The sequence below is a fragment of the Sceloporus occidentalis genome, unplaced genomic scaffold, assembly GCF_023333645.1.
Source record: "Sceloporus occidentalis isolate IW3139 unplaced genomic scaffold, rSceOcc1.0.p SCAF_13, whole genome shotgun sequence".
NCBI lineage: Eukaryota > Metazoa > Chordata > Lepidosauria > Squamata > Phrynosomatidae > Sceloporus > Sceloporus occidentalis.
In genome coordinates, this window is record NW_028316993.1 from 7,111,844 (window position 1) to 7,121,560 (window position 9,717).

The window sequence follows — 9,717 nt, forward strand, 5'->3', positions numbered from 1 at the left end:
GCACATTAATTCTGCAGTGTAGTAGCAGCCCTAGTCATCTGCATGGTCTCACACGCTTTCTCTGAATTTGGGTGGTGAAGACGTCTTCTTAGCTTTTCCTTTGTGGTGTCAAACTGGGTTATTTCTGCAGAGCGGATGAAGTCCCAAGAAAGGGAAGCAACATTTCTCAGCTGTTTGTTCTGACCATGTTCAATAGTTACAGCTATGGGAGAGGATCTCCATCTTGTAACTGGCCATTTGGCTTTTAAAAGCTGAGACAGAGCTTGCAAGGTGGGGGGAAAGAAAGGGCATTGATCATTGTAATTCAGCATCATAGAATCTGTCTCTCTCTCTGTGTGTGTGTCTTTCTCTGTCACTTTATTTATATCTTGCATTTCTTCCAAAAGTGGGACTCAAGGAAGCTTATAGAATAAAGTGACATAAGTAAAACCACATACAGCTTTAAAACGGGATTGAACTGGATGGCCCTTGGGTTCCCTTCCAAATCTGTGGTTCAAATGTTTTGTATCACTTTGATTTTATAGACAATTTATTATCATTTTTTAAATTTTAAACTTTTGTGTTTTAAAGTGTTAAGGTTGTACGGTTAGCCCAAATGGCCAAATAAATGTAGGTTTTGAGCCAAATGAAAAATCTGGAAAGACTGGAAACCATTTATGGTTTTTTTGAGCAATAAGAAATCTAATGATGCAATAATGTATGGTGATGGTTTTTCGTAACCGAACAGATTTCTCGCCCATCTTTATCCTCTCTGTCCTTACAACAGATAAAGGTTTCTCTGTGTCTTCATCTTACTTTGACTGCTGTAGGATGATTTCAAAGTGAAAAAAGTAGTTTGCACTCAGTTAACTCAGTGCTTTGAGGGAGAAGAGGGCAGACAGTAGACTCTTGTGTTTTCCAGTGGACTCCAGACAAAAGCAAATTGCTGCAGCCTCTCCTAGTTTGCAGAGGCAGTTAAAATGGAATCATAGCCTTATAACTGGGCAGTGTGAAAGAGCCTGTGTACTTGGGGTCAAAACTGGTGTGTGGTATCTCTCTGTCTGTCTAAACCAGTGGCTTCAGTTACTTGGAATGTATCCTGCTCTTATCTAGGTATGTCTTGAATTACATGAATCCAGTTAAATTAAAGTGAACCCTTCAAAGCAGGCTGGTGATCCATGAATCTGACCGCTCATGGATCGCCATATCCCATATTATTCCGTGGTGGTGCATGCATGTGGAAACACTGGTGCATCAGTGCACACAGCAGCACCATTGAATAATATGGGGACTGACCGTTCATAATTTACCCTTCCTTCAGGGGGACCAGAACTGAACCCCCCATGGATGAGAAGAGTCCCTTGTAATCTACATCTTGTTGGACCTGTGACTGGATTCATGCTTCATGCTCATAGAGAGAGTCAAAATTAATTTTAAAAAACACATACTTTCTTATTTCATTCCTGTTCAGTTTGTTTTTATTTTCGCTGAAGAAAGCAGAAAAGCCACCTTGTGTTAGAGAAAGTGGCCCACAGGAAGAATAGGAGGTACAGCTGAATGTAGAATGGATCCGATCCTATGAACTAGTCTTTTACAGAAAGATCTTCAGCAACAGGAGCCCAAAGAAAGTTAATGGTGAACAGCTGGTACAAAGAGATCCCTGAGAAAGCTTTGGTGAACATTGTGCATTTTCAATGATTTCTGTGGTGCCCCAAAACAAGGAATGGCCATTAGCTAGGAGATCACAGGCAGACTTAGTAGTGCAGCCTTTGATGATGTTGTTCAGACGGGATCCATCTAGAAAGTAAAGACAAGATGGGTGCTCAGAGAAATCAATATTGCAATATTAACTGTTCTCCCCCATAAAAAAAGGAACCCCTTCCAGAATGCTGCTGAGGAATGCAACTTAGCAAGAGCTAGCTAGATGTAGATGTAGTTTCATAGAAATGAATGCATGGAATTAGGGGGGGAAACATGCACAATCAGAACAAAATCCAATCCAGTAAAACATTCTGTTCACACACCAACCAACCCTTTGGGAAGCCCACCTGCAGCAGATGAGCTCTCTCCTGAATGTGTTCATGAAAAATGGGTATAAAGAGGTATGTAAATCTACAGCGCTATATAAATAAAGCATAATAATAATAATAATAATAATAATAATAATAATAATAATGCAGCCACTGGTACTGGAGGTGACACAGGGCCATAGCTCTATCCCTCATATATTTCCCCAGTCCCTTTTTCTACATTGTAGAAATGCACTTTGATATCCCTTTAAGAGCTGTTTGTTGTTGTTGCTGTGTGTCTTCAAGTCATTTCCGACTTATAGCGACCCTAAATGGGGTTTTCTCAGCAAGATTTGGTCTGATGAGGTTTTCTATTGCCTTCTTCTGAAGCTGAGAGAGTGTGACTTCCCCAGCGGGTTTCATGGCTGAGGTCAACCCTGCTCTCCGTAGTCATTGCCTCACACTTGAACCACTGTGCCACACTGGCTCTCATTTAAGAGCTGTAGCTCCATCCTATGGAATCCTAGGACTTGCAGTTTTGCAAGGTCTTCAGCCTTCTCTACTTCACAAAACTACAAATCCCAAGATTCTATAGGATGGAGCCATGGCAGTTAAAGTGGTGTCAAACTGCATTGTTTCTACAGTGTAGATGTAACTCCAGTTGTGAACTCTCATGACTATATCTGGTGTTGGTGATTTCCACAATTCACTGGTGAAAGTTGTATGGAAGAAGCATTCCCTTCTCTCTGTCCCTAATCTCCCAGCATTCAGCTTCAGATCACAGTGTCTATGATTTCAAGAGTGAGAGAGAAGCTTCTTTCCAACCATTTTCTCTGCGCCGTATATCACTTTATACACCTCTATCATTCTGTTTCTCAGCTAAATAGCCCCAAATATTGTACATTGATATCATTACATCTATGGAAGTTATTCTAGACCCGGTGTGCATGCTTTTCCGCACCTTTATCTGCTCTAAAATATTGCTTTTCAAGTAGAGTGACCTGAATTGAACCTGACCTTGCTTATGTCTGTGAATTTCAATCAGAATTTTTCTAGAGAACTTCCTTTGGTTCTGATTTTGGTTCACTCTTTTTCTCATTCTGGTATATCTAAGAATAACCCATCGCCACCAGATGCACAGGTTGCCTTACTTGACCTCACGAAAAGGTAAATTCCCTATGCATGACTGGCATGCATTAGTGACATACTCAAGAGGGCAATGCCTGAGTCTTATTTTGGTCATTGTAAAGGATGATATTCTCTTCCATCTTCCACAACGGCCAAAGCATCCCTGCTCAGACTCACAGTTTTTCTGCAATAGCCCTCTTGAATAGCCTTTCCATGTCTATTGAAGATCAGAGCAGCATTCTGACTATGCTCCATAACCAGACAGCCCTCCACCTTTCCAAGCATTCATGTCTTTTCAAGTGAGTCATGTCTTCTCTTTATGTGACCAAAGTAATTTTCTCATGATGTGTCCATTTGTCTTTTTGGCTCTCCATGGTACCCTTTGGCTCTCCATGGTATCTTTCTAATATATATTTTGATTATCTAATATTTTATACACCTACACTTCCCTTTGTTTGGGGTTTTTGATCCCTTTGCTGTGCTGTGTTTCTTGCTACATTTGAGTTGGGACCTACCGATATTCATCCGTGACGTTACATCAAAGCAGTATGTATCTGATCCAGTACAATTCACCACCTCCGTTTCACATGTTTTGGCCCAAGAGTAGCATGCAGGACATTGTTTTCCATTTGGTTTAGTTTGCTGGTCTGGTACTAAAAAATATGAAGAAAATCAGGGTTGGCATTAAATTCAGTCCTTGGAAACTATGGTCCTGTTAATGCAGAATGAAATATGATTTGCCTTCTTTGCTGCAGCATCACGCTGCTGGGTCATGTTCAACTTACAATCAACTATAACCCCAATATCCTTTTCACATATATTACTGCTAAGCTAAAAGAAGAGTAGACTCAGAAGGAGGACTGAAGATAGAAGGAAGGAATATCAGAGGTCTAAGTTATGCAGATGACAGAAGAATACTAGCAGAAAATATCAGAGACTTGGAAAAGGCCTTTAATAGAGTGCAGTGCTGCCTTTTAAAACTGATTTAAATTGCTTTGAATGTTACGGAAACAGTAACATAAAAATCCCAAAACAGCAATACTTTTATTGGGTCAAGCAAAATAAATAAAGCAAGCTCCCAAAGCTCCCTTGACTTTTTCATTGGGTAAAAGTATTAAAATCCATACTGGATAAGAAAAATAATGACGGTGTTAGAGTCACAGGGCTACATTTTGTCACGATCCCATTTTTGTTGTTGTCAGTTAAGATGAGAGATGTCTATGTAGATAGAGGCCACTCCTCTCTTCGCCTTCTGGAAGGCAAAGAGTTGTAAAACCCATGCAATAAAATTTAAACTCCAATAGCAACAGCAACAACAACAAAAATAGCTTGCCTTGAGGTTCAAGATGTTTCTATCCACATCGAATGTCAGGGACAATTAATTACATTTGGATGGCAATCTTTGTGCATTTTTAACCAATTGTATATACTCATTTATAGACTTATCCATGGGTCAATGTATGTACTATACATGAACTCTTATTTAAAAAGGAACCATCTCCTGGTGAAAGTCAAGAGCATAGTCTGTTCTGGAAGCACTGACCTCCCTCCTCCTCTCTCATCCATCCATTTTAGTTATGCCTGCTGGGGTTTTGTAAGTTCTTTGGCATTGTTTTCCTTTTCTTCATCCTTTAGATCCTTTGTTACACACTCCTAAGGTTTTATCCTCGACTTATCCACGGATCATATAAAAATCCATAATTTTGACCCCAAAACCTGCCCTCAATGTATACATGAGGCTGTCTTACAGAGGTTTTTAAACAAAGGCTGGATAGCCATCTGTCGGGGGTGCTTTGATTTAGATTTCCAGCATGGCAGGGGGTTGGACTGGATGGCCCTTGGGGTCTCTTCCAACTCTATGATTCTATGAATATATACAAAATATTCATTTGTTTTAATTTTGTATTTTGAATTTCAGTCCTGGGGAAGGAGGGCATTGGGATCATCATCATCATCACCATCACCATCATCACCACGACCATTATTGTTACTAGTAGAAATGTCTAAGCCTATCACCAAACTACAAACCCCAGAATGGATTTGTAGTTTGGAACCCTAATAGTTAGTGCTTTTTTAAGCAGAGCTCTTAGAAAGCATTGGCAATGTAGCTGGGGCTGATGCGGGCGTGAAGCTCACAGCTTACTTTTCTGTGATAGAAATAGTAAGCTTTTAATATCAAAAGTAAGATAAAGGGATGGTATCTCTGTGCTGTAGTGCCTTCTCTATCCTCTGCCGTGGAACGGTTCAGAAAATAGAGAGGAGGAGAAAACTGGGCAAAGGAAGTGAAGAAGATGAGATAGGAAGGAAAAGCATGAAAGAAAAAAAAAGAAAACCAAGATATTGTATACCTACATTTAGAAGAGACATTTTGGCAGCTGTCCCCACTGCAACAAGTCAGACTTCCCCTGTAGAATAGTCCGTGCCCCAAATACAAATCAATGGAAGGAGAAACACAGACAATCGAGTCTTCACAGCCTTTCTCTATGATAACCATTTTCTTTCCATCTGCAAAGGAAAAGAGAATGTGCAGTGAATAGCAAAGCACACAATATTAAGACTTACACAGCTGCCAAGATCTTGCTATTGCGTGCATATCATAAACATTCTGCACAGATGGATCTGCGTTATTTCTCTCCGGTGGTGAGCGATAGGCATTGAATGACTGTGTTCCAATAGCTAGATGTCGAATGATGAGATCAGCTTTGGGATCCCCAAAGGAATCTCATGCCTCTGCTCTCCAGCAGCCATTATATAGCCACGGAGGGAGGGCTGCAGCAGCTGAAAAGGAAATCCTGGGGGGATTTTGGATATTGTCCAAGGTCAGTTGAGAATGACCTCTGCAATGACCACAAAAAGACACAGGCTGCATCTGGATCTAGAAATAACCAAAAACTGAAAGCAAAACTGACTAAGCTGTCTATCTCTAGCCCTGATTTAAGACCTTACTACCTACCTAGAGTACTTTCAGATAAAGAAACGACACAGGTATCTTTCTTACGAGGACACTTCTGCTTAGGGCCAGTGCATGTGTTCCCGGTGGCATAGCAAACTTCGCATTCTAGAGGAACAGGAGCGGCATTACCTGGAATATGGAAGAAAGAAAAAGAGGGAGGGAGAACAATGCCTGTAGTTTGTACACATAGAACTTCATAACCCTCTTAAGCACTTGGAAGCCTCAATCTTGCATCCCCTCAGCATGATGTAAATATCTACATATGGACCCATACCAAACTGAGCCATGTATTCTCTCCCCGATTTATAGTTAAGCTTCTAAAGCTGCTCTGCAAGGCCATTTTTTTGCTTTGCAGTGAGCAGGAAGGTTCAGAGAAACATGTCCCCATAGCCAGATGCAAAATGATCACAGGAGCACTGGGACTCCCGGAGGACCACAGTGGATCCCGCTACTGTTGTCATCATTTAAGATCTTGCTATGTGGATATACCCAAATGTTCCTTCAAGCCTGCCTGCTCACTGCTGAGCATAGAAGGGCTTTCCAGTAAGTTGGAAGGGGCTTGGTGTTATGAAGGGAAAGGGGAAGCAAGGTTCAGAGGAGGAAAGAAAGAAAAGTCGAAGGCTTTCATGGCTGGCATCCATAGTTTTTTGTGGGTTTTTCAGGCTATGTGGCCATGTTCTAGAAGAGTTTATTCCTGACGTTTTGCCAGCATCTGTGGCTGGCATCTTCAGAAAATGCTGGCATGGAAGTGTGTGTGTGTGTGTGTGTGTGTGTGTGTGTATATATATATATATATATATATACCAGGAACCAATGGGCAATAAAAGACAGGTAATAAAATAAAATAAAATTTCAATTCAGTTGTAGTCCAAATGAGTTTTATCTTTGTTGGCGGTGGAAATCTCAAGAAGCACCAACTCTATATACTCTTAGGCTTTGTCTCTTTATTTGGAGATAAGCACTATAAGGTTATACAGGTGGTTTTGTAGAGCGGATAGCTTTAAATGTGGCTGATGCCCAGTAGGTCAGCACTGGGGCACTTTTACCATCCCTATTTATTTCTTACCCTGTTGTATAAACAAGGATGGTGAATATGAATCAGTTACAAATGTGTAACTCTATGTTAGGCATTCAGAACTGTGTTTGTAAATTACAACCTACGTTTCCCATGAGCTACCAACTTTTCCTTACCTATTGTTAGCAGCACCAACAAGAGTGAGAGCCTTAGCAGATACTGCATGGCAATGGAAAATCCAACGAACCTCTCCACAATAGGTTTGCATTCATTGGGTCAAAGGGCCTGTAAAGATATCACAAAGAAGCATGTATATGGAAGAGCAACTTCCGACAACATTTATGTGAACATTTAAGAAGATGGGTGAAACCAAACTGTTAGGTTTATTGTCTTCTTCCTCATCAACAACAAGTACACTGCAAAGATGTCTCCAAACTTGATGAAAGAGAAACAAAATGGCCAAAGTGGACTCAGTGTAAGTAAGAATAAAGCAATCCCCAATGTGGCAACAAATAAATAACTCCCACCTTTATACTGATGGAACCCTTGCTATGCATGATGAATAGTTACCATCCAAAGCCTAGGGACTCTAAGGGTTGCTGAGTCCCTTTGTTTTTCTGGTGTTGATCATATGGTTACATGCATGTTGCGTGTATTTGCATGCAAGCAAGTTGACCACATGGTTATGAATGCTTTGAGAAGTTTCCTCTGTCTTTGCCAATGAACATTTGTGTTGCTCAGAAGGGGCTAAATCTGTGATAAGGTAAGGACTCCGCCCTGCTGAACAATTTCATCAGTATCATTAGGTCTTCTGTTCGTCTTCTGTTCATATTCAAGATGAGCTTTGATTCTCACATCTATAACTCATGAAGGAGATGACACAGGTCAGAGTTTCATGTTTTCACTGAAGATTGTTAGCCTAGATCCTATGAAAGGCCAACAGCCTTCAATGAGTGTTTTGATCCAACACTGTGCCTTCTATATCATCCACTGCTAAAGTCTATGAGGCAGCTATTTCATTATCTAGTTTGAGTATTTCATCTCACCATCACTTCTCGTAGCTTTGATGAGAGATTCTCATTGTTCAGTGGTTCCCATTCCAGGCCATGAAGGACAGAGGTTGGCTGCCTGCTAAGCCAGTGCTTTTCAAACAATTCTAGAAAATCTTGGGCATTCTTAGAAGCTTTACTGAGTTCTCTAACAAGATTAGTAAACGGCAAACAAGCTCAGGTGAAAGATAACTTTTACCCACCGTCACTGAGCTTCCCAGCATTATGCAGATGGAAAATCAGTTTGCTTGGGTTCTCTGTGATACATAGTAAGGGGGAAATCAACAGTGTGTCCAGTAACACTCAACTGACAGTGCATTTTGGAATCGGGATGGGTCTCCTGTTCTTTCTTTCAGTTCCCAAATGGCCACATCATGAGAAAAATGCCCAGCAGCCACAAAAGCCAAGTTCACCATAGCCGCCACCTTCCCTTCTGGGAGAAAGGCGGCATACAAATGAAATAAAGAAATAATAGAAATTCTGATTGCCTGAAGTTATATATTGTTATTTCTTTGTTGCTATGCACATTTTTGTTCCTGAAGAACTTGCCAGTGCATGCAAAGTATTTGGGATGGAAAGACCTTGAGGTTTAAAGCATTCAAAGTTGGTGGGGATGTGAGAGAGGGTCTTCTTGGTGGCTGACCATAGACTCTGGAAAGCCAGAATAGTCCCCTCCTTATGTTTCCATCAGCAAACTAAAATCTTTCTATCCAAGTCATCTTTTAAAGCAGAATGTTTTTAAATAACAGGCTAGAGAGTGCTGTATTGTCTTAACATAACTATTTTTAAGCGTGTTTTATCTTTTTAATTGCATTTTAACTTGAAGGCAAATCCATTTAATAATGTAAATAGTTTAACTTTATTTTAATGTTCATTTTGTGTGTGTGTTTTAATTGTTCTTTTACATTGTGAGGTGCTTTGAACTGGGACTCAAAGCATTTCCTAGGAGCAGCAGGCAAGACTCGATCCCATAGCGTGGGGTATGTTTTTCAGAGGGGAACAGCAAATGTATCAGGCAATGAGCTTTATGCAGGGGTTTAGGTCTGCTCAGCAACCAGTCTCTGTAGCTGCTGAATATTGGAGGAGCGTTCTCTTTCTTAGAAGTAGCAGCAGGCAAGATACACACAGTGTATGGCATGGGACACTGGAGTGTGTTTCTTGAAGAAGAACAGCAAATGCATTAGGCAATGGGCTTGAGGTGGAAGGATCCTTCTAAAGCTTTGGAAGGCTCCTATGTTGTGCAGTGGGGACTGCTGAGTAGACTTCAACCCGCACCTCAAGCCCATTGCCGAATGCCTTTGCTGTTTCTGCATAAAGTTAGGCCAGCAAGCCAGTTGCAAGACACAAGTTGAATAGAGTCAGTATGTCATTTACTGCCAGATCGAGTCCAAGTCAAATCACTGAAGCTACCTAAGTCTGAATTGAGTCAATTGATTCACACCTACATGACTAGAAATAGCAGGAATGGCAGCAATGTGATGGTGGGACTGGTAGGTTCTCCTTCCGCTGTTCAGGAGGCCAGTTTGGGGACGTTCTTTAGCCATTCAAGTCTGGAGGGTCAGAGCTCTCCTCCTGCACCTTCAA

The 9,717-nt window shown here is 41.0% G+C and overlaps 1 protein-coding gene across 1 annotated transcript; it reads right to left on the minus strand.

The window, feature by feature from the left end:
* Positions 1 to 1,450: 1,450 nt before the first annotated feature.
* LOC149304768 (phospholipase A2 inhibitor and Ly6/PLAUR domain-containing protein-like) lies at positions 1,451 to 8,172 on the minus strand. The gene is made up of 6 exons (XM_089478936.1): positions 8,131 to 8,172; positions 7,261 to 7,369; positions 6,070 to 6,198; positions 5,469 to 5,621; positions 3,632 to 3,769; positions 1,451 to 1,776 (listed from the first exon to the last, which is right to left on the minus strand). The coding sequence occupies exons 2-6, from the start codon at positions 7,307 to 7,309 to the stop codon at positions 1,571 to 1,573; spliced, it is 675 nt and encodes a 224-aa protein (XP_089335062.1). The 5' UTR covers positions 7,310 to 7,369; positions 8,131 to 8,172; the 3' UTR covers positions 1,451 to 1,570.
* Positions 8,173 to 9,717: the final 1,545 nt, after the last annotated feature.

What these genes read in the sequence shown, in the direction of transcription:
- LOC149304768 (XM_089478936.1), bottom strand. Translation starts at nt 7,309, where the DNA reads ATGCAGTATCTGCTAAGGCTCTCACTCTTGTTGGTGCTGCTAACAATA. An exon ending in GTTGGTGCTGCTAACAATAG is followed by an intron (nt 6,199 to 7,260) that starts GTAAGGAAAAGT and finishes TCCATATTCCAG; the next exon opens with GTAATGCCGCTCCTGTTCCT. An exon ending in CCAAAATGTCTCTTCTAAAT is followed by an intron (nt 3,770 to 5,468) that starts GTAGGTATACAA and finishes CATATTTTTTAG; the next exon opens with TACCAGACCAGCAAACTAAA.